The following is a 23703-nucleotide window of genomic DNA, read 5'->3' on the forward strand; positions in this document are numbered from 1 at the left end:
TCTAGGGTAAGAGAGAATGCAGAGCTTAGGGGCACCATCAATGTGTCATAAGAGTGCTCTGTGTGCTGAAAACCACCTCTGCCAGGGACCTGCCAGGCCTTAGTGCTGCAGGGTTCTGTGACTTGTGGGAATGTACTGAGAGGCTGATGTTAGGGTTTGTGACTGCCAGGATCTTAATGCAAAGCAGGGAAAGGAGACAGGAAAGGGATCAGCCTCTCTTGCCCTTCAGCTGTGCTATCCAACAAAGTTTGGGAGGGCAGGGGCAGGGCAAGGAGCTGCTGGAGGCAGAAGAGAGGAGGCCAAACCATCAGTAGTCCCCACAGCAATGGCCAGCCTCTGAGTTTGTGAGTCCTCAATCCAGAGTCTGTGCCAGCTGCTCCCTTGCCCCAGCAGTGCAGTGTCCCAGGCTCGCTGAGAAACAAACCCCAAAGAAGACTCTGCTCACAGTGTGCATGCAGAGGACTCTACACTCTTTATTCTCTAGACACATAGAGGGGGTACAAAGACTATCACAGAAGAAAGTGCCCAAGGGGTTCACATTTTGTGCAGCCCTCAGGGCACTTTGCTGCCTCATGACAGCTTCACTCCTCCTCTTCTATCCTCCTGTGGAACTCGCGGCTCTTGGCGCGGAGCTTGTTGACCTGCGACTCTGCAATGTCAGCTCTCTCCTCGGCTTCCTCCAGCTCGTGCTGGATCTTGCGGAACTTGGAGAGGTTGACGTTAGACAGCTCCTCCTGTGCAGGGAGAGGGAGTCAGTGGGGAGGGGCCCAGGGCCAGGGCTTCACTCCTGCTGCACATCTCTCAGCATCATGGTTACAGCAATGCCAAAATTCCCACAACCTCTTTCCAAACCTCCTCAGCCTGCTGCGCCACCAGCACTGTCCAGAGGATCTCCTTACAGCTGCTGCTGTGCTAATGCCACACACAGTTCCCAACACTTGCCCCCTCATGAGGATTCTCATTCCCCCCTCAGGAGATTTGTCATTCCCCACCATGAGGCTTCCTATTCCCCCACTGATTTCATTCTCAAAGGGCAATTTCCAAGCATCTCAAAGAACCTGAAGCCTTCCATTACTGAGCTGTGGCACTTTCCAAGTTCCTTACATTCACCCCCTCAATGCCAATGCCACCCACTGGGGAGGTTTCTTACCGAGCACTCAGAGTGATACTTACAGCCTCCTCAGACTGTCTCTTGTAGGACTTCACCTTCATCTGCAGCTTGTCCACCAGATCCTGCAGCCTCAGAATATTCTTCCTGTCTTCCTCAGACTGAAGCAGAGGGCAAAGAGACAGAATTATTGCTTTATCCATGTCTTGAATTACATTGCTCATGGAGTCCATATGAAAAAGTTTGGCTTCCTGGGGTAAGAAAGCTCTGTCAGGCCAGGTGTGTCTCCTGCCTTACCTGGTAGGTCAGCTCCTTCACCCTCCTCTCGTACTTGCGCACACCCTTCACGGCTTCAGCGCTGCGCTTCTGCTCAGCATCCACCTCCCCTTCCAGCTCTCGCACCTGCAAGGACAAGCCCAACTTTGCAGCTTCCCTCACACCTCTCCAAGGGATCTCCTCACTCACACACCAATCCCAGCCCTACTACGCACTCTGGCCTCCAGCTTCTGGATTTGCTTCCTGCCTCCCTTCAGGGCCAGCTGCTCAGCCTCATCCAGACGGTGCTGCAGGTCCTTCACTGTCTGGTCCAGGTTCTTCTTCATCCTCTCCAGGTGGGCACTGGTGTCCTGCTCCTTCTTCAGCTCTTCTGCCATCATGGCGGCCTGAGTAGAGCAAAGGGTCAAAGCCATTTTGGTGCTGGAGACACTTTGGGGCAGAATCCATCCACAACCAGCACCAAAAGGAGTCCCCAACTCACATCAGTGATGGCCTTCTTGGCCTTCTCTTCAGCGTTTCTGGCTTCCTGGATGGTATCCTCCATTTCTCCCTGGATTTGGGCAATGTCTGTTTCCAGCTTCTTCTTGGTGTTGATCAAGCTGGTGTTCTGTGCAAAGAGAGAGTGCAGGACTCGTGTTGGGAGGCCTGCAATGCCAAACCTGCAGCCTCAGCCAAGTCTTTCCTCTTCAAGACTGAGACTCAAAACCTGGAATTCTTTTCAAAATATTGTTTACAAGATATTGGTGGTGGTGAGAGCTGAGCAAGGGCAGTAGGAGAGAGGCCATTCTAGACCTCTGCCCTGCCCTACCCTCTGGCATAAAACAGCCCTCTGCTTTTGTTAGGTATCAGCACAACTGCTTTGGCACCACAGCCAGACCTGGGTATGGAGCAGCTGCACACGTTCAGTGGCATCCAGAAGCTCCTGCTCAGCCACTTTCCTCGACCGTTCTGTTTGCTCCAGGGCTGCCCTTAGCTCTTCAATTTCAGCCTGCAGCAGGTTTGCTCTGCGCTCCACCATGGCCACTTGCTCCTTCAGGTCCTCCTGAGTCCTGAGAGCATCATCCAGGTGGATCTGGGTATCCTGGAAAAGAGAGACAAGAGGAATTGCAAGGAGTGAGCTTGGTGCCAGAAATGTCAGCAATGTCATTTCTCTGTCTGCAGCTTTGCTGAACAGACCTTGAGAACAGCCTGAGTGTTCCTCAGGTTCTTCTGTGCCTCTGCAGCCACTCTGTTGGCATGGCTCAGCTGGATCTCCATTTCATTCAGGTCTCCTTCCATCTTCTTCTTCAGCCTCAGGGCTTCATTCCTGCTCCTGATCTCAGCGTCCAGGCTACTCTGCAAGGACTCCACAATTCTGAGGTGGTTTCTCTTCATCTGGTCGATCTCCTCATCTTTCTCTGCTATCTTCCTGTCAATCTCAGCCTTCACCTGGTTGAGCTCAAGCTGGAGGCGCAGGATCTTCCCCTCTTCATGTTCCAGGGAGGCCTGGTGAAGGGGACACAAACATTTATAACACAGATAAAGCTCCAGCTGCTCTCCAGGTAGTTAGGAACTATCTCAGGAAAGCTCAGCTGGCTGCCATCTCCAGCCAGCCCAGAGTGGGACCAAGCATCTTTCAGCCATGCTTCTCCTTTGCTCATATGTTGAGTGCAGAAACAGTGAGGCATGTACCTCAGCTTCCTCCAGAGCAGCCTGGAGTTCAGATTTCTCCTGCTCAATCTGCTTCTTGATCTTCTCCAGCTCATGAATTGCCTTTCCTCCCTCAGCAATCTGCTCCGTCAGGTCAGAAATCTCCTCTGTGGGAGCAAAGACCAATGGCATGGTTAAGCAAGAGAGTAGCATGGGAAGGCCTCTGCCAAGCTTATGAAAAAGCCCATCCAGGATCAGAGGGCCAGGCACTTACGCTGCAAGTTCTTGTTCTCCCGCTTGAGCGTTTCCAGGTGGTCCAAGGACTCCTCATAGGCATTCTTCATCTTGAACAGCTCTGTGCTGAGAGAGCGAGACTCCTTCTGGGAGGCTTCCAGCTCAGCCTGCGTTTCCTCATACTTCTGCTTCCATTCTGCCAGGATCTGAAGAGAAATGGGATGTGAGTATGGCTGTGCTGGTCAGGAGGACATGCTCTGCCCTGGAACCCAAGGGTGGAGTCCAAAAGACCTTGTCAAAGTTCCTCTGCTTCTTGTCCAGAGCTGCACAGGCAGCATTTGATCTCTCCACATCAATCATCAGATCCTCCACTTCATTCTGCAGCCTCTGCTTTGTCTTTTCCAGAGAGGCACATTTGGCATTGACAGCTTCAACATGTTCCTCTGCCTCCTGCAGGCGCTGTGCCAGCTTCTTCCTGGGGGGGAGATAAGCACAGCTCATATTGGGGCCTAAAATGAATTCTAAGATATTCCATTTTCACCACAGTGCTGATATGCTTTGGATTATTTGGTTACCACTCTCATGGTGCAGGCTCTGTCCTCTCTATTCATCTTTCTTTCTTCTCTTAATCTTATCCCAGGTTCCAGCTCTCTCTCTGCCCCTGCACACACCACACACTGCCTTTCTCATCATTCCTTATGCTGTAACCTATTTTCCTGTTTGTTTTTTTCAGAACCCCACTCTGCACAGTACAGGGCTCTCTTTCATTTATCTCCTCCCTAAAATGCCACTAGGTTTTTCCCATTGCTATCTCAACAGACTCTTTGGATTTCTATTAAAGGCTTCTTCCACCCTACTCCTCCTTCCCCCCGTACTTGGCCTCCTCCAGCTCCTCCGTGCGCTGAATGGCGTCCGTCTCGTATTTGGTTCTCCACTGAGCCACTTCACTGTTGGCCTTGGACAGGGCTCGCTGCAGCTCCCCCTTGGCCTCCTGCTCCTCCTCATATTGTTCCCGGAGCAAGTCACAGTCGTGGCGAGCAGACTGCAGGGCGTGGGCCAGGGCGTTCTTGGCCTGGTGGTAAAAAGATAGTGATAAAGAGTAGAAATACTCTGGGAAATGTTCTCTTATTGGCAGTTGGACACTGGAATATACCCCAGAGAAAAAGTCATTCACTGGCTGCATGAAAAGAAAGAAATCAAACCAACCAACCAACAAGAACACAAACCCCCCCGGGTCTGATGTGTGGCAAAGAGCTGGGAGTCCTCCACTGGCAGGGTGCAGAGGGCATGACCTAATGGGGTGTGTTAATTGATGACCTTGTGAATTCTTGCACACTGCCCCCCAAGCCAAGTGATGTCAAATACTGTGGCATATTAAGGCATGGGCCTTTGAAAAATACTTGGGGAGTCTGGCAGTGTGGTGGGCTGAAATTAACCCCCAACAATAAATTGCCAGGCCAGCTCAGTTGAGAGCATATAAAGCTGCATTCACATGCAAAACTACAATCTAGAAATATGGAATTTAATGAATATGTACAAAATGTACAATATTTACAGTTTACAAACAACACAAGAACCCCCCTAGACAAAACCAGGGGGTTACCAACAGCTTCCCTTTCCCCCACCTTATACTTATTGGAGAATAATTTTTTTTCCTTCCATCAGCTTCTCTAGAATAGAAGTAACCAGGCTGGAAAAGACCTTTCAAATCATTGAGTCCAACCCAGCACCCAGCACCATCTAATCAACTAAACCTTGGCACCAAGTGCCTCATCCAGGCTCCTCTTAAATACCTCCAGTGATGGTGACTCCACCACCTCCCTGGGCAGTGCATTCCAATGACCAATCTCTCTTTCTGTGAAGAACTTCTTCCTAACATGCAGCCTAAACCTCCCCTGGTGCAGCTTGAGACTGTGTCCTCTTGTTATGGTGCTGTTTGCCTGGGAGAAGAGACCAACCCCCACCCTGGCTGCAACCTCCCTTGAGGGAGTTGGAGAGAGCAAGAAGGTCTCCCCTGAGCCTCCTCTTCTCCAGGCTAAGCAACCCCAGCTCCCTCAGCCTCTCCTCACAGGGCTGTGCTCCAGACCCCTCCCCAGCTTTGTTGCTCTTCTCTGGACACCTTCCAGCAGCTCAACATCTTTCCTAAACTGAGGAGCCCAGAGCTGGACACAGGACTCAAGGTGTGGCCTAACCAGTGCTGAGCACAGGGCACAATGACTTCCCTGCTCCTGCTGGCCACACTGTTCCTGATGCAGGCCAGGATGCCATTGGCCATCTTGGCCACCTGGGCACACTGCAGGCTCATGTTCAGCCTACTATCAACCAGTACCCCTAGGTCACTCTCTGCCTGGCTGCTCTCCAGCCAGCCTGACCCCAGCCTGTAGCACTGCATGGGTTTGCTGTGGCCAACATGTAGAACCTGGCACTTAGATGTGTTAAATCTCATGCCATACACGGTAAAAGAGAGAGAGAGAAGAGCAGAGAGTGGTTTGTTAGTACTTAGCCACAACAAAGAAACACAGCCAAGGCCAGCAACAGCCAAGCAAAAGCCAGACAGTATCTGCCAGAGCAAAGACACCAGAAAGAGAAAGAGTTAGTTTACTACCTAGTTTATTAATATTGTCAACCTTCCAGAACTACAGGGTCCCCCTTTGATGTGTGAGGGTATGCCAGACCATGCTCTATCCCCACAAATAAAAAAGAGACTGTGGGGTAGGCTCAGTGGACTATTGCTGGACTTAGACACATTTACAGCAGTATAATTACACCAAGCACTACTATTTCTACAAGCAGCTAAGCTGGCATTTGCAGATGGACTTGATGAGCTATTTTTTCCACTCTAATTAAAATACAAACAATAATCCATTTTAACCTTCCCTAACAAACCTATTTCTTGTGGTCCTAACCCCCTGTGCTTCAGATATGGTGTCCATCCTGCTCATGCTTCAGCACAATTTGTAGGATTAACAACTAGAGAACATAAAAGGCTTTTGCTACCCTTTCCTGAGTGGACATACCTACCCTAAGGTGCCCCAAACTCTTTGGCAATCAATGTTTGCATTTTCAATAGCCAGCTGTTTAAACATCAGCTCTCTTGCTTGGTCATTTTCAACTTGCTTCTCCAAAGTATCTTTCAGATGATCAATAAATTGCATAAAAGGCTCTTGAGGTCCCTGCTTTATGTTGTCAAATGATTGCCTTTGTTTACCAGCATCAGACACTGCTTTGATTGCTCCAATCTTATCATCCTTCATAGCAGAGTTCCAGAGCTGAACTCTGATCTTATCCCAGGTCTGGCTGGTAATAGAGGGGTAGTGTTTACTAGCCCACAAAAGCATTTTTTAAAGAGCCAAGTTGCTGATAGATTTCCCATGTTGCTTAAAGATTTTCTGAGAGGCTTCCAGGACAATTTTCTGTTCCTGAGTTAGATTATTCCCCCTCATTCTCGTTCTCAGCCACTTACCTTTCATGCAGCAAGAGGTAATTCTTGTGTGCACATCTACGTGTGTTTCCTTTCAACACCTCTTTCCCCTTCAGTTCAGCTGAGCTATGCCACTGGAGACACCAAGTCTTCCAGTGCCCGATTCAGCACACCACTCATGGCAATCTAAGGCATGGAGCCCTGAAGAATACTTGACAAGACTTGCAGAGAGCTCAAAGAGTGGCCAGGATCCGTTTGATTATGAGAATACCCTCGGCTTATATACACTTCAGCAACAGCACAAAGCAAGCCTGTTTCTAGCAGTACTTTTCCATCCTAGCAAAACAAAACTTATCTAAATAGTCACTGGTTGAGTATTTCAAAGCTACTTGCACTACTGAGCTCAACGACAGATGTTCATTATCTCAACCCCTTTCTACCTTAGCACCTCCCAAGGTTTTGTTTTACTGAACATGTCTTTATGAGTTTCTTTATCAGAGCACTGTGTTTCAGACTCAAAAGAGATCAACACTTTTTCTTCAATCCCCACAAAATACCTATTTCCTATGCAACATGAGATAGCTTCACCTTTATCTCTTCCTCTAGTTGCCGCTTCAGCTCTTCAATCTGCTGGGTGAAAGCCTGCTTCCCTCTGGACAGCTGAGAAATTAAACCATCTTTTTCCTCCACCTGGCGTGAATATTCACCTGCAAAAGTTTGTCATTATGAAAACATTTCCTCAGCCAAGAGAGATATTTAGGGGAGTCTTCTATTTCCAAGCTAGAGGTGGAAGTTCCATACCAGATTCTGTCTGCAGACGAGCTCTCTGAGCACTGAGGTCGCTGATCATGCGCTGATTCTGCTCCTCCTTTGACTTGTATTCATTCAGTTGGTCCTCCAGAGTGCGACACATTTTCTCCAGGTTTGCCTAGGTGCCAATCACAGATAACAAAATAGACTCAATACCTCAATCCTGCCTTAGTTGCCATAGGATGGGATGATGTGTCCAGAAGATAATTTCTATATCTGGGGCCTGTGAGCCCTATAGTTCTATACAGGAGACCTGGAGAATACAGCGATACTATGACCTGATAACAATTAGATAAGGGAAGACCAAACACAACAATTGCACTATCCTTGATATACTAATAAAAGTTATTGCGTACCTTGGCTTTGGAGACAGACTCCATGTTACTGGCCAGGTCGTCAATCTCCATCTTCAGCTCACTCTTCTCCTTCTCCAGCTTCTGCTTCACCCTCTGCAGGTTGTCGATCTGCTCCCCAAGCTCAGCGGTGCTGTCCGCGTGCTTCTTCCGCAGGGCGGCAGCCGTGGCCTCGTGCTGCAGCGTGGCCTCCTCCAGGTCCCGACGCATCTTCTGGAACTCTGCCTCACGCTTCTTGTTCATCTCAATCTGAGCTGATGTAGCTCCTCCTGCCTCTTCCAGGCGCTCACTGATCTCCTCCAGCTCCCGGGAGAGGTCAGCTCGATGCTTCTCTGCTTTTGCTCGAGAGGTTCGCTCAGCCTCAATTTCCTCCTCCAGCTCCTCAATGCGAGCCTGGAGAACACGAGAGACCCTTCACACCCATGGCCTTCTCCTGCCTGACCTGAGTCTAGGTGAAAGAGAGGAAGCAGCAGAGACTTGCCTGCAGCTCCTTGATCTTCTTCTGTAATTGGATACCTAGAAGCTGCTCATCCTCAATCTTGCTCTGGATCTGACTGATCTCAAAGTCTTTCCTTTGGGCAAATCAAAGACTGAATCACAAAATGATCTGGGTTGGAATGTACCTTAAAGATCATCTATTTCCAAACTCCCTGCCATGGGCAGGAACACTTTCCTCTAGACCTGGTTGATCAAGGCCTTGTCCAACCTGTCCATGAAAACCACCCTGAGCAACCTCTTCCATCATTTTAATACCCAAAGTAAAGAGACAAGTTCAGCAGCAGAGTGCTCAGCTGCCCCACAGCCTCACTTACTTCTTCAGTTTCTCCTCCAGCTGCTGCTTATCATTTTCCAGGTCCATGATGCTGTCATGAGCCAGCTTCAGGTCTCCTTCCAGTTTCCTCTTGGCTCTCTCCAGGTCCATGCGCAGTTTCTTCTCTTGCTCCAGGGACCCTTCCAGCTAAAGACAAGAAGGCCATCAGTGCTCTGCCACACAGCTCCAACTCCACACCTGTCCTCTTCTTGCTCTTTGCCTGCGTGCTTACATCATCCACTTGCTGCTCCAGCTTGGTTTTAGCTTTGGTCAGAGTGTTGACTTTGTCCTCCTCTGCCTGCAGGTCATCCAGTGTCTGCTGATGAGCCTCTTGGAGAGCTTTCTTCTCTTTTGTCAGCTTCACAATGGTCTCATCCAGGGCTGCCATCTCCTCTGTCAGATTTTTCACCTTTGAGAAGAAAGGAGCAAATGCAGATAAAAAAGATTGTTTTAAACCTGAATGGCAAACCAGAGGTCTTCCCTGTGAGAGTGACCCCTCCTGCCTCATACCTTGTTCTCAGTGGCATGCTTTTCCTTCTCCACCTTGGCCAGTGTTAACTCCAGGTCATCAATATCTTTCTTCAGCTCTGAGCATTCATCCTCCAGTTTTCTCTTCTTGGCTGTCAGCTCAGCATTGATTTCCTCCTCCTCCTCAGCCCTTTCAGTTATTTCTTTAACTTTGGCTTCCAGCTGGATTTTGTTTTTGATGAGCTGGTCACACCTCTCCTCAGCATCAGCCAAAGCATCAGCTTCCTGGTGGGAAAATTCCATGTTTAGGGATATGTGTTTTGTGGGAACATCAACATGCCTACCTTCATAGTTTACAGTTCTGGAGAGCAGTTTTGTAGTTAAAATTTAGCTTTTACCATCCCAGCAGCATGAAATGCAATCTTGAGTTGATTTTATATTGTTGGTTTTCAAACAGCCAGATGGGAAAGCTAAAAGCATATACAACCTTTTTCCATCTACATGAAGGCCTGAAAACTTACACCTTTGTGCAAGGTGTGGAATCCAATATCATCCCATAATATCAACTGGGAAAACAAAGTACAAATCTTTGGGTTTAGCCATAGGAATGTCTCCCACAGTTGCAATGTGATGAGTGATGCCTGAGCATCACAGTCATGCTCACAGCATTCCTGTGGTTTTCCTTTTTCATCCTTTCTGGAGCAACTGTCTCTGATTTAGGCTTTTGTTACCACAGCCCAGTCCCACTCAGCAGCTGGGAGCTTTGGATTTTCTCTCTCAGACCCTCATAAACTACAAAGAAAAGGAATAGCTGGAAAATTGGCCTCTAGGCTGGGGTTTTTGTGACAGATGTCCTGTGACATTTGTTGTATTGTGTATCAAGTTTCAGTCTGGCTGAACTAACACGGAAAAGATAATTTTAGAAGGGAGTGGGGGTTTTCATTTTTTTTACAATTGAAGATTCTTCAGCAAGGGGGAGCATGTGCATTTTCCTACATGCCACACAGACTGCATAGCAGTGCTTTGACGATCCACTCGATTCTCTGAATGATGTGCTTTAGAAACCACAGCATCACAGCACAACAGAGCAGCCCTGAAGAAAAGGCCTTGGTTGTGCTGGGGGAGGAGAAGCTCAACAGGAGCCAGCAGAGAGCACTTGCAGCCCAGAGAGCCAAGCACAGCCTGGGCTGCAGCAAGAGAAGTGTGGCCAGCAGGGCCAGGGACGGGATTCTGCCCCTCTGCTCCACTCTGCTGAGACCACAGCTGGAGCTCTGGGGCCAGTTCTGGAGCCTCTGTGCCAGGAAGGATCTGGAGGTGGTGGAAAGTGTCCAGGGAAGGGCCACGAGGATGAGCAGAGGTCTGGAGCTGTGCTGCTATGGACACAGCCTGAGAGTTCAGTTTGAAGAGGAAAAGGCTCCAAGGAGACCTTCTGGTGGCCTTCCGGTATCTGAAGGGGGCTACAAGAAAGCTGAGGAAGGATTTTTTGGGATAAGACTGGGGGGGATGGAGCAAAACTAGAAGTGGGGAGATTCAGATTGGATGTTAGAAAGAAGTTGTTCCCCAGGAGGGTGGTGAGAGCCTGGCACAGGTTGCCCAGGAGGTGTTTGCAGCCAGGCTGGATGTGGCTGTGAGCAACCTGCTGTAGTGTGAGGTGTCCCTGCCCATGGCAGGGGCTTGGAACTGGCTGAGCCTTGAGGTCCCTTCCAACCCTGACAATTCTGTGAGTCTAGGTACCACAAAGTTTTATGTAATGATTCTGAGAGATTTAAGAGGGTGAGGAGAAATACTAAATTCTGTTTCCTCTCAGTTAGTTCAGAATTACAACCTACAATCCAATGCTTTCTTGCTTAATCGGATAATAAGGGGAGGAACAAAATTTCCTTTTAACTTGTCTTAAGAATTCCTAATCCTGTGTGTCTAAGAACAGGCATGTGGAATTTTGGAGAGGCAGGAAAAAATTACCAGAAGGACAAACATGATCCTAATAAATTATTTTTTTCCTGAGGGAGAGTTGGTTTAGACTGGATCTTAGGAAGAAGTTCTTCAGTACAAGGGTGGTGAGACTCTGGAACAGGTTGCCCAAGAAGATTGTGGATGCCTCCTCCCTGGGGGTGTTCAAGGCCAGGTTGGATGAGGCCTTGAGCAGCTGAGTCTCGTTGAGAGGTGTCCCTGCCCATGGTGGGGAGGTTGGAGGAGATCATCTCTGAGGTCCCTTCAAACCTGAGCCATTCTGTGACTGCTCTGATGTGGTTTAACTGAATGTAAATGAAAGAGACCTCAGCATATGCAATGGAACTCTCTCACCTTGCGTTATCCTGAGCACAGCCTCCCGACAGTTGTATTGAAGCTAGTAGTATTTTTAAGAGCATCACTTAATGACCTGCAGTTGAATTGGATTAAATTGTGCTTTCTGTGTATCTTTTGAAAGTGTATTAACTGTCAAGCTGATAGTCATAGCTCTAGTAGGGTGATGCACACAGGTGGTACTCACAGCCTGCACTTGCAGCTGCAGGTCGTTTTTCTCCTGCACCAGTTTCACCATTTTCTCCTCCAGCTCCTTCCTCTTGGCCTCAGACTTTGCAAGCTCTTCCTTGGTTTTCTCAAACTCTTGCTTCATGTTGGCCATCTCCTTCTCAGACTCTGCACTCTTCAGCAAGGGCTTGATCTTGAAGAAGAGCTTCATCCAGGGCCAGTGCTTGACGTTCATGAATGCACGGATGTTGTACTGGATGCAGTAGATGGACTCCCTGAGAGGTAAGTCAGATTAATTGTTAAATATTTAGACCATGAGCATGTGGTGAGACCAATACAGTGAAGCTAACTTGAAGCAATGTCTACCTTCTCTCCACCATTCTCTGGTACTCCACTCTTGCCAGGAAGCCTCTGCACCTGGCCTGTGTGCGGGTGATGAGCTGTGCCAGCTTCTCATCTCTCATCTCTTCCAAGAGGCCTATCATGCCAGCTTTGAAGAACACCTTGGGTAAGAACATGAAAATAGGTGCAGTGTATCTGTTTGCTGCTCAGCATAGCTGAATACATTGCACCCCATGGCAGATCAGGTGGGAGGTTAAGCAAAAGAGCAAAAGCACAAGGAATGTGTGCAGTGATGGACCCACTTTTATGTCTCCAAGCTTGCAGTCACCTGCAGTTGAGGCAGAAGAACAGCCAGACATTTTGCCTTGGTTTCTATTAACCCTTGCTTCTTTTGTTCTACACCTTTGTCTTAAATAAGGAACCCATAACTTACCCTTAATTAAATCATCCTAGGGCAAACAATGTTTGTTTTATTCAGGTGTCACAGCAGTAAGTACTTAGCTGATTTCTTTCATATACATTGGTTAATCATTTCCTGTACTGTCTGGAGAATCTGAGTACCATTCTCAGCCATGCAAACCAGCACGCAGTACTTGAAACAAGCAGTTCTCATACCTTGGTGTGACCAAATTTGTACTGGGTGTGGTCAATATCAATGGACCCAAGAAGCTTCTCACAAGCCTTCTTGCTGTCAATGAACTGTCCCTCTGGGATGGCACTGGCGTTCAGCACTTTGTATCTGGGGGATAAAACAGAAAGGCTTTCATTGGACTCAATGACATTAAGGGTATTCTCCAGATAAGGGGACTCTATGATTCTATGACTATACAGGGATCTGATGTTGAGAGCAATTGGCTGATGCACTGCAGGGAAGAGCCTAAGAACTGCTAGTTAGTTAGTTGGCAGTGCTGCTAAACAGAAACATCAGAGAAGGCTCCAGCCACCAGAGACCAAAAATTGCACAAGCTACACGAGATCACAGGATCACAGGATGTTAAGGGTTGGAAGGGACCTCTGGAGATCTTTTAGTCCAACCCCCTGACAGAGCAGGACCACAGAATCTAGTCCAGGTGGCACAGGAACACATCTAGTAGGGGAGAGAAGTCTGACCTCTGTTTGAAGTCAGCATAGAGGACTCTGTTGGGGAATCCCTTCCTGCAGATGCGGATCCCTTCCAGCACGCCGTTACAGCGCAGCTGGTGCAGCACCAGCTCATGCTCCATGGCACCTGGCAATTCAGAGCACAGACAGATGTAAATACTCTGGAACACAGGCTGGAAGAACTGCACCACACTGAGAACCCTCTGTATGTGAGTCTCTTACCAGGTGTTTTTGTTTCATTTGGAATGATGCAGCGCACAAAATGTGGGTGAGTGCTCCTTAGATTGGTCATCAGCTTGTTCAGGTTCTCCTGGAAGGGTCATTAACAGAAGTTTTTATTAGTGAATGTAATTTCCACTGTGAGCAGCAAGCCTTCTGAAGCTACCAGACCAAAACTAGCTTACAGAATCTTGACCTCAGGCCCCCTGCTCCCGTTTTTCTGGGTTTCCACAGATCTTCACTGTTACTAGCTTGATGCATAAAGCTCTTCTAATTAATCTGTAGGAGATACTGTACTCTTAAATCTACAACTGTAATGCATTTCAATGACTCCAGTGGAATGCCTTCATCAGATCTTATATTCATCTTCCATTGGCTGTACCTAGAGAGATAAGCTGGCACCCCAGGAGACAGTTTGAGCTATATTACAGAGTGCATTTAAGATGGGGCACTTGAGGAGCACCACACAGAGCTCTCCTGGTTTCCCCACTGAAAGCAAAAGGAAGAGATGACAAACTCAGCCTGTCATGGCTGAGTTTTATCTGTCTAGACTACATGTGTGCCATGTAAGGTGAGCATAAAGCCAGGTGAATCCCAGCCTTGGCTTGCAATTAACATCTGTATACTTATTTATAAACAAGTGCTGCCTATGATTATTGGAGGGAAGCAGCTGCCTTCAGAGGACACCCTGCAAGACAGAGATTAAGCTGCCAAAACATGAAGATGTCTAAACACCAATGTGTCTGCACAGAAGGGAGAGTGGAAGGAAGTCTGAAAACGTAAGAGAAATGCAACCCACATGCAGCAAATTGTCTTTCTGCTATAACATTGCCTCTTCAGGCCTTTGGACAGAGACTTATGGCACTGGTTTGGAATGTCACATGCTAGCAATAATTGCCCGCTTGCAAGGCCGAGGTACTGCAGGCGCAACTCTATTTCTTGCCCTGCTTCAGAGCACTGGCTGGAGGCTGTCAGGTGATAAGGAATCATATGACAGCAGATGTGTAGAAGAAACTAGGCTGTGACAGGGAGTCCTAAATGAAGGGTGAATATGCCAAGACTTAAGTATTTCTCCTGGCAAAAGTATATGGAACAGCCAGCAGCAGCACCTGGTTATGACAAAGAACTGCCAAGCATCTGACACCTTAAAAATCCCTAGTCCAAGGAGTGGTGATAGTTCAGCTAGAAGAGATTGATCCCTGAACCATGGAGAAAACTAGAGAGCAAACAGTTCATGCTCCAGACCAGTTGGCAGAATGCTGTTAAAGGTCAATAAAGGATGCGGGAGCCAGAGATGGGCATCAGAAGGAAATCTGGCACAGGTTAGATCTATCTCAGAGGTTTTCTGTATGACATTCTTCCATCTAGAACATCCTCCTGGGACAAGGGGTCCAACAGAAATGTTGTGCATTCAGTAGAATGAAGCATAATTAGATCACTGTGGATTTATCTGTGGCAAACTATGGACCAACAACTTCACAGTCTTTTAACACAACCAAGCCAGGAAAAGAGAAGACATTTGAAATGGTGACCTTGCTCCCCAGCTCAGGAAGAAATACTGAACTCTACTGTACCCGGAAAAGAGCAGAGACAGTCTGGAAGGAAGAACCCTTCTTCTTGGCACCCTTCTTGCCAGAAGTAGCCTCTGCAAAATTGAAAATAAACAGAACAGGGGTTAGATTTTTTTATTTTGCCTTTTATGATTCCTTTTGGAAGTTGTACAGCAAGGAGAATAGGGGAGGCATAGAACCAACCTGCATCTGCTCCACCATAGTTGGCAAAGAGCAAGGCCAGTGTCTTCAGGGATGATTTCTGGTACAACCCAATGACAGTTTCGTTCAAAGGGTCCTTGTTCTTCTCCAGCCAGCCAGTGATGTTGTAGTCCACAGTGCCAGCATAGTGCACCAGGGAGAAGTGAGCCTCAACCTTGCCTTTGGTAGGTTTGGGCTTCTGGAAGTTGCTGGACTTGCCCAGATGCTGGTCATAGAGCTTGTTCTTGAAAGAGGTGTCAGTTGCCTTGGGGAACATGCACTCCTCTTCCAGGATGGAGAAGATGCCCATGGGCTGGGAAAATGCAGAAAGGAGACTTTGTAATTTCCTTTTCAGGGCAGTAATGATTTTCACTGAGGCAGATACAGCTGAGAGACATATCAGAATTCATTATTATTCAATTACATTTTCAGCTAGAAAGTGAGATTAAACATGCTGATAGCTACTTTTTTAAACACCAAATAAATAATAAAGGTTAATGGAAATCTAGTTATTTTTTATTGAGAATGTGCTTTGTAAGATCAGAGCACTACCTTCTTATCCAGAGACTTTCAATGTGTTGTGTTAGCCAAACTGAACATGAGCCAGCACACAGCCTTGCAGCAAAGGCAGCCAACTCATCCTGAGCTGCACTAGGAGTGTTGCCAGGAGCACAAAGGGTCTGATCCTCCCCCTTTTCTCAGATCTACTGTGTCCAGTTCTTGGCTCCTCAGTAGGAGCGAGACATGGACATTGTGGAGTGAGGCCAGTGACAGGCCCCAAAGGTATTGAAATGAGTGGAACAGACAAGGAGAAGCCAAGGGAGCTGGGAAGAGAGAAGGATCTGGGGGTTCTTATCTATTTAACTGGAGTGGATAAAGAAGACAGAGCTAGAGGCTTCTCAGTGGTGTCCAGTGACAGGACAAGTTGGAACGTGCATGAAATGTCATTTAAACCAAAGGAAAAAAACCCTTCTTTACTGTAAGGCTGGGCAAAAGTTAGAACAGGTTCCTCAAACTATCTGTGGAGTCTCTACCCCTGTGGACATTCAAAATCCGACTGGGTGTGATTCTGAGCAACCTGCTTTAGTTGAACCTCCTTGCCCAGAGAGGGTAGAGCAAGCAGTCTACAGTGCTGCCTTCAAATGTCAGCACTTTTGTGATGCTGTGATTCCAGCATCCTGTGGTTCTACCACCTGACCATCCTGCCACCCACTGTGCTTGCAACCCATGTGCAGAGCAGCCACTCTCTTGTTGTCAGTGTGGCTGCAGGCACAGGTCAGTGTGACTGGGTGCTGCCAGTCATGCATGGCCATCTTCTCTGCTACTTCTGCAAAGATGCAGCTCCTCTGCTGTACAAACCCAAGTCTTTTAGAGAAGAAAGGTGTGGAGGACACACTGACATGGAAACTGACTCTGTACTGGAGGAACACTCTCACACGGAGCTGAACAATCTTTTGGCACTTGCAATCAGCAGAGACTTGCTGCCACAAAGATGTGTGGAGTCTTCTCCATGTCTCATTTGATAAGAAAAAGAAAACCCACCCAGCAATGCACATTGAACAGCAAAAGCTGCGTGGTGGGACTTGGACATAGAAATAAAAGTTCCCTTTGAAAAATGAGACCAAGGAATTATAGAATTTTCAGGCATGAAATGCACCTGAACAGGAAGATACCTTCTCAATGAGCTCAATGCAGGCAGCCAGGTCCATCCCAAAGTCAATGAATGTCCACTCAATGCCTTCCTTCTTGTACTCCTCCTGCTCCAGCACGAACATGTGGTGGTTGAAGAACTGTTGCAGTTTCTCATTGGTGAAGTTGATGCACAGCTGCTCAAAGCTGTTGAACTGCAAATCAAATAAGAAAGGCTCGTGTCTGCAAGATGCAGCAAGAGTTACAGAACAGTAAAGCAGCTGTCATGGCTTGGCTGTCAAATGTGTTCATTTCCTCAGACTGTCTATGTGATACAGCAGAGAAATGACTCAAAGTAATCATCCACAGGAATATTGGGGTTTTTTCATCAATAAAAGTGTGAAGAGAAAATCTCTTCCCTGTATAATCTGAGACCAAATTACAAGAAGAATGAAAACCCACCAAATTTAGGCTTATCTAGATAGGTATTTGTTATGCTGTCTTGATCATTTAAACCAAGGAATCTTTTCTGATTGAATCATTCTCTACTTTTGAGTTTGCACATCTTGAAGTAAGAGAGTTCCTTTGGAAGGTCATTTTTTCACTTGTGCCCAAAAATACAAAGGCATAAAGCTGCAAGTAACTGTGTGATGATGTTACATCCCCTTTTAAAAGATGGCTGAGAGGGATTATAGTGTTCAGCTGTTACTTCCAAATAACTTTTACAAACTCCTCGTGCCTTACATCAAAGATCTCAAAGCCAGCAATGTCCAGCACACCAATGAAGTACTGCCTGGGCTGCTTGGTGTCCAGCTGCTGGTTGATGCGAACAACCATCCAGAGGAACATCCTCTCATAGACAGCCTTTGCCAGGGCACCAACTGCATTGTGCACCTGTAAGGAAAAGAAATGCCTGGAGTTAGCACATAGGGCAGAGTCAGAAGGATTTTAGTTCAAAACTGGCTTGAGATTACCATATGTTCATTACCTGCTGTGCAGTTTGACCTTTGGTCACATATTCATTCCCGACCTTGACTCGGGGGTAGCAGAGGGCCTTGAGCATGTCAGCTGAATTCAGACCCATAAGGTAGGCAGCCTTGTCAGCCACTGAGACCACAGATGAATAAAGGAAGAACTTAGTGTCACAAAAACTTTGAATTTTGGAGTACTCCCTACAGGCTGCAGGGTTCAGGTTTCTGGCCTTTGAAAGCTTTTGGTTGACTCTTACAGAGGGAATCTCAGTAACATCGGAGCCATCATTGTCCATGCAGAGCTTTTCTGAAGTAATTGCTATTCTATAACCTCCATGCAGAAAGTAGCAATGTGCTCAGAACCCCCCTGGCACAAAACTGAAAGCTGCAGCTCCCCAGTCTGAGTGTTTGTGGTACACTCCTATCTCAGGAGGTACTGATCTGCATTCAGGTGATCATAACCACCCAATATTTAGGGAACAGAGAGAGGCTGTCTCAGAGAGACTCAGAGTCTACAACCCTTTCTGAACTTTGGTTTCTGGGTTCTCACTGGGTTTCATCTCTTATCTACAGTATTTCCAGCCTGTCCTTTAAGAGGAGCCGCTGCTCAGAGAGCTGGAGACGTGGGTTGTAAATCCTGCTCTAACAAAGGGGAGAGATCAAATACACCTCACACCAGAGTTCCCTGAGCATCTGAACATGGTCCCCCTCATCCTGTTAGAGCTGAGACACTAGGTTGCTTCACAGTTGCAAGCCATGTTCCAACAAAGCTGTGATGGAAAATGATAAAGGAAACCCATCCATGCTGCTGACTTCCTGGAAGTGTACCAAGGACACTTTGAACTATCAATTGTTAATAGGTAGAACAATCCTGAGATAAGGAACTTCATGTGGTGATAAGAGGACAAGGGAGAGGATTTTTTTCTGTCTTACTGCTTTTCTTGAGAACCTAACATCCAAGAAAGAACAACCTTAGCTGTCTGTCACATCCATAGTGGCTTACAGCAGGGTTAATGATTGACTTTGCTGATACCTTCTGTGCCCTCAGGCTCTGCCTGCTCCTCTCTTGGTTTCTGCTTGAACTTCAGGTTCCCGTAGTGCATGACAGCCCCTGTCAGCTTGTAGATGGCTGTCTTCTCATCAGGAGTGAAGCCCAGGATGTCAATGGCACTCTGGTAACACAGTCAGAAAAGTGAAACATTTGCATATTACACAATGTATGACCTGTGCCCATTGACCTGTATTGGGAGTGACTTACATCTGTAGCCATCAGCTCCTCCTTGTCATCAATGCTGGGAACAGTGATCTCACCTTGACTCACAAAAGGAAAGTCATATGGGTTGGTGGTGATGAGGAGCATTTCTGAAAACAAAGGGATTCATGGGTTAAATGTCATTGGTTCTGTAATGCACTTTAGTGTTGCTCAGTGATCTTCCAAGATGTTCAGTGATGTCTCCTACCAATCAGCTCTGGCTTCTTGTTGGAGGTAACCTGGTAGAAGATGTGGTAGCTTCTTTCTGCCTTCAGCTGGAAAGTGACTCTGGACTTCTCCAGCAAATCTGACAAAGATGGCAGAAAGAGTTAGGCACAAGAACACAGGGGCCCCACTGCATGAGTGGGAACTTGGTAAGAAGCGTGATGAGGTCTGGGGAATCTCTCACAGGTTTCAATGTCAGCAGAAGCCAGTTTGCCTGTAGCTCCAAAGTGGATTCTGATGAATTTGCCCTGTTAAGGAGAAGCACCAGCATCTCAGCCTGGCTGCCTTTCATCACCATGTGCCTATGTGAGAATGCCACTAGCCCATGACTACTGCTCTGCTGAGCAACAACTCACAAAGCGAGAGGAGTTGTCGTTCCTCACGGTCTTGGCGTTGCCAAAGGCCTCCAGCAGGGGATTGGCGCTGATGATTTGATCCTCAAGCGTGCCCTGCAGGATGGTCATTAGTGGAGGTTATCCTTTCCCAAGGTCATGTTAGGAACAGATAATGCATGGATTCAAGCTAATATCTGCTAATTAACCATTTGATCTGCAGTCACTCATGCAGGGTGATCATTATTCAAGGACATATTGAGTGGTCAGGCTGTTGTTCCTGACTCACCTGCATTTTCCCAGGCTCCTCCTTCTTCTTGTCCCCACTGGCTGCAATTGTTGCAAAGTACTGGATGACACGCTTGGTGTTCACAGTCTTGCCTGCACCGGATTCTCCACTGCCCAAGCAAAGGGAGAAGCAGAGAGCCTGGGGTCAGGCAGGAGGTCCCCTGGCACCAGGCAGCCCTGCAGGGACCCGAGCAGGGAGGGTACCTACGTGATGAGGATGGACTGGTTCTCCCGATCTGTGAGAGGCAGAGTGAAAGACACTGTTAGCAGTTGTCCTGTGTAATGCTAAGCTGAACAAGAAGTAAAGCTGTAAATGGAAGCTGGGGATTCTTCAGCAAGTACAGGAGCAGTAATTCAAGTAGTGCAGGACTACCTGATTCCCTTCCAGAACACAGAATCATAAAATCATAGAGTAGTTTGGGTTGGAAAAGTTCTTTAAGATCAACCACTCTTAACTCTGCCAAGGCTGGCGGTAAACCATGTCTCTCAGCACCACATCTCTGTCTTTTAAACACCTCCAGGGATGGGGATTCAACCACCTCTCTGGGGATGAGATTTTGTGCTTGAGAACTCAGTCATAGAAAGTACAAACTCAAATGGATGCACAGAGCTTCCAGAGCCACATAGTCCTCACACAAGCTCTATGCCCACCTGCCCTTCACACAGTTCTCAGCAAGAAATCCAACCCAGCTGCCTACCTATGTGCAAGCAGAGGTTATATGGAACTGGAATTCCTGTCCCCTCAGTGCAAAATGTCACAGTCAGATAATGTTTGTGCAGTGCAGAGTGTAGGGTTTCATACAATTAAGTGCAAACGAGACACAGTGCTGAGCCCAGGCAAGCTTCTGGGTCAGTTTCACTGCAAATTAATTCCTGCATAACTCAATCAGTTTCTCAGACAAACATCTCAGTGATGTTTGTAGCTGGCTTGTCACATGCTCCAGGGAGATCATGAGGTTTCTGGGTTTAGATTGCTGTGAGGGATGTCAAGGACTCACCAGTCAGCATGAACTGATAGGCATTGTCAGAGATGGAGAAGATGTGTGGAGGAGCCTCCTGGCGCTTCTTGCCTCGGTAGGCCAACACCACCTCCGGGTTGTACACCGGCAGCCACTTGTAGGGGTTGACAGTGACACAGAAGAGACCCGAGTAGGTCTGTGGGGAAGGGAGACAGCAGGTTGGCTTCCCCTCAGCCTGGCACAGCAGATGCTGCTGGCACCCAAAGGCAGACTGCTGCTGCTACTTACGTAGATCATCCAGGCTGCATAACGCTCTTTGAGGTTGTACAGCACCGCGGGTTCGTGCAGGTGGGTCATCATGGCCATGTCCTCGATCTTATCGTACTTGGGAGGGTTCATGGGGAAGATTTGATCATCCTTCACAGTCAGGGTCTGTCAGAGGAAGAAGGAGATGCATGTATGTCAGATAAGAGTTGAGGCTGGGAATCAAATGGTGTCCTTCAGCTTTGTTGTTCACTCACCTCTCCAGCTTCAGTCTTGACGGTGACCTTCCCTCCGTCCTTGCTCTGGACTGTCCCTTTCACAAAGGATTCTTTAGGATGAGCCACGAAGACAGATGTCTTGGCATCAAAGGGCTTGTTCTGGGCTGCAATTCTCTCCTTCTCTGACTTGCGAAGGTAGGGAGCAGCCTCCCCAAACACAGCCATCTCGGCATCTCCGGAGGCCATGGCTGCACCTCACAGAAGGTACGACAGGAGAGGACTCTAATAGAGAGGAACAACAGGGCACTGGGTATCGACATCTGGTCTGTAAGGCTGGGGGGGGAAAATCTACCCTGTGCCTTGGGTTCCTCCATAATCTGAGTATTGAAGCATCTAACATGAGCTACCTAGCAACTTGAGGTCACCTTGGAAAGCAAGAGCTGTTCATTGAGGGACTCCAGGTCTTCAAACGTTTCAGTGAGTAACTTTTAATGACCTTTTAGAACTGTGGGTTTGGTGTTATAAGAATGGTAAGTCCATAAGAACAGAGTGAATGTGCTGATCAAGGTTCACTAAGAGATGGGTGTTAGGAACAGAAGCAGAGGTAGGACATCTTGTTACAGGGAGGAACAGAGAGGAAACCTTTCTGAGAAGCTGTAGGTTAGGTGACCTACAGTCTTGGAAAACATTGCACCTGTGAGCAGAGAGGCAGTGGGAAAGCAATGAATTTTGCCAGTGAAGTTTTCCACTGGAAGCAAAGGTCCTGCCCTTTGTGACCTTTTCCTACCCTGCCATATTTTCTTTTGCTGTATGCAAAGAGCATTTCAGTCCTGACTTGGGTGATATAAAACACAAGCACTGAAACTGGAGTGGCCAAATCTGTTTTAAGATCCCAAATAAATATTTACTGGGAAAGCAAAAAAACAAACAAAAACCCATCTAGGAACAGGTGAGCTCTCAACATTCATTTAAAAAGAAGGAAAAAAAGAGAGCATTCCTTCAGAAGTCTTATTAAAGCTGTAGGCAGCTGGATTTAACCAACTCCCTTTGAAAGTTCTCTAGCTGCATTACTAAAATCTGCTCCCCCTTCATTCAGGAGCTGATAAGTGGGGTGGGTTGGTTTGGTCTCTTTTTTGCCTGGAGAGAGAAAATGGGTCTCTAAGAGAGCTCTGGCATTTGACAGAGGTGGTTGGAGGTCTGTGTGCTCAGGTCTTTCATTCATTCATACATTCTCCAGGAGAATGCAGGGTTTTGTCCTTATTCCTTCTGGGCTCCTCTTGGTCCAGTTCTCCTGGTGCCACAGCTGAGATGGGAAGCCAGCACTCCTCACTCCATTAGGTCAGCTAAGCATCAGTGAAGAGTTTCCCCATGGGGATTTTCTGGTCTGCCCTCAGTAGTCAGAGACTTCAAGCACAGACACTGGAAAACCTTGAGCACCCCACCGGCTTCTACTGTAATCGCACTAGGTTTCAATATAGGGTGAGATAGTGACCATTCCAGGAATCCCACCCAGAAGGATGTCTCTCAGAATTAGTAAATTGGGCTCTTACCTCTTGTGACACCAGGTGGGTGGCTTGCAGGCCGGCAGCTGCTCAATCCTGTAACAGAAATGGCAATTCCTTACTTGCTGCTGCACAGAAATCCACAGAGAAAACGTGCAGGTGCCCTCGAAGCAGATTTAAAAGCTGAGCTGAGACACTGAGTGTCCTCCTGGAACCGAGCATTGGAGGCACAGGAGTGCTGGGGCACAAGGAGCAGCATCCTCTTCCCACGAGCCTGCAGACCCCCGGCACTTACCTTGGAGCTTCCCCTGGGGACAGGGCAGCCCCGCGGCAGGGCCCTTTTATACGCTGCCCCCTGCAGATGCTCCAGATGCCTGCTCTTTCTTCGGGCAAAACATTTCTGGCAAACCTTCTTTGGCAAAGCATTGTCTGGCAAACTAAGGGCATAATTGTCATTTGACATGGCCAGATATAATTAGAAAATTTTGATGTCTTACTGACTATATGAATACATCTCCTATAAACAATCTGACAAGGGTGTTAAGGAGGGAATCTGGACTAGTCGAGGCACTTGGAGAACTTGGATGCAGGACTTATGGATTCTATTGCTGGCTTTCCCACCGACTCACTCTATGACCCAGGGAGGATTGCTTGGTATGTCTCTGCTGCAGCTGTCCCAGCTGTACAATAGATAAACCAGGATGTTAGAGGATAAATCTGCATTATTAAAGGCTTTGGGAAGTTGTGATTGTAAAATCCTGAAAGCAGAAGTGCAGATGGGTAACAGCTGGCAGGGGCTGGGGGCACAGCCAAACACCCCAGCAGCGAGAGGCTGGGCTGCAGCAGGGTGCCTCAGCCGCTGCTCTCAGAGGGATGCGAGGCAGCTCGAGGGCTGTCAGGAAGAATGCAGGCACAGGTGCACACAGGGAGCCAGCCAAGGGCTTGGGAGCTGCTGTGCACCTCAGACTGCACATGGGAGATCCTGCAGGAAAGGTCACTGTGAGCCCATGCAGCTCCTTGCTCTACAGGAGAGCTTACACCTCCTGATGCATCTGATGCTCCCTTCTT

General features: G+C 47.8%; 1 protein-coding gene across 1 annotated transcript; it reads right to left on the minus strand.

Annotated features, from left to right (window-relative positions):
• Window positions 1-453: 453 nt before the first annotated feature.
• On the minus strand, window positions 454-22714 carry LOC137447764 (myosin heavy chain, skeletal muscle, adult-like). The gene is made up of 39 exons (XM_068151639.1): window positions 22684-22714; window positions 21173-21415; window positions 20940-21083; window positions 20691-20847; window positions 19901-19928; window positions 19694-19802; window positions 19429-19521; window positions 19257-19320; window positions 19056-19154; window positions 18854-18957; window positions 18629-18767; window positions 17613-17731; window positions 17369-17518; window positions 16669-16839; window positions 14999-15308; window positions 14819-14889; window positions 13248-13335; window positions 13035-13152; window positions 12540-12663; window positions 11949-12085; window positions 11602-11857; window positions 9153-9395; window positions 8875-9051; window positions 8644-8789; window positions 8313-8403; window positions 7835-8224; window positions 7470-7596; window positions 7257-7375; window positions 4123-4319; window positions 3539-3722; window positions 3288-3453; window positions 3056-3180; window positions 2561-2869; window positions 2262-2465; window positions 1866-1991; window positions 1600-1770; window positions 1406-1510; window positions 1174-1269; window positions 454-734 (listed from the first exon to the last, which is right to left on the minus strand). The coding sequence occupies exons 2-39, from the start codon at window positions 21377-21379 to the stop codon at window positions 582-584; spliced, it is 5817 nt and encodes a 1938-aa protein (XP_068007740.1). The 5' UTR covers window positions 21380-21415; window positions 22684-22714; the 3' UTR covers window positions 454-581.
• Between the last annotated feature and the right edge of the window lie 989 nt (window positions 22715-23703).

The sequence above is a fragment of the Melanerpes formicivorus genome, unplaced genomic scaffold (assembly GCF_026170545.1).
Source record: "Melanerpes formicivorus ecotype bairdi unplaced genomic scaffold, bMelFor1.0.p_v2 SCAF_21, whole genome shotgun sequence".
In the NCBI taxonomy this organism is placed as follows: domain Eukaryota; kingdom Metazoa; phylum Chordata; class Aves; order Piciformes; family Picidae; genus Melanerpes; species Melanerpes formicivorus.

Bases quoted from the DNA above. Each gene is read 5' to 3' on its own strand.
- LOC137447764 (XM_068151639.1), bottom strand. From the start codon at position 21,379: ATGGCCTCCGGAGATGCCGAGATGGCTGTGTTTGGGGAGGCTGCTCCC. The intron at 19,929-20,690 runs GTGAGTCCTTGA...TGCCTCTCACAG, and splicing joins CTATCAGTTCATGCTGACTG to ATCGGGAGAACCAGTCCATC. The intron at 19,803-19,900 runs GTAGGTACCCTC...TTGCTTGGGCAG, and splicing joins AACCAGTCCATCCTCATCAC to TGGAGAATCCGGTGCAGGCA.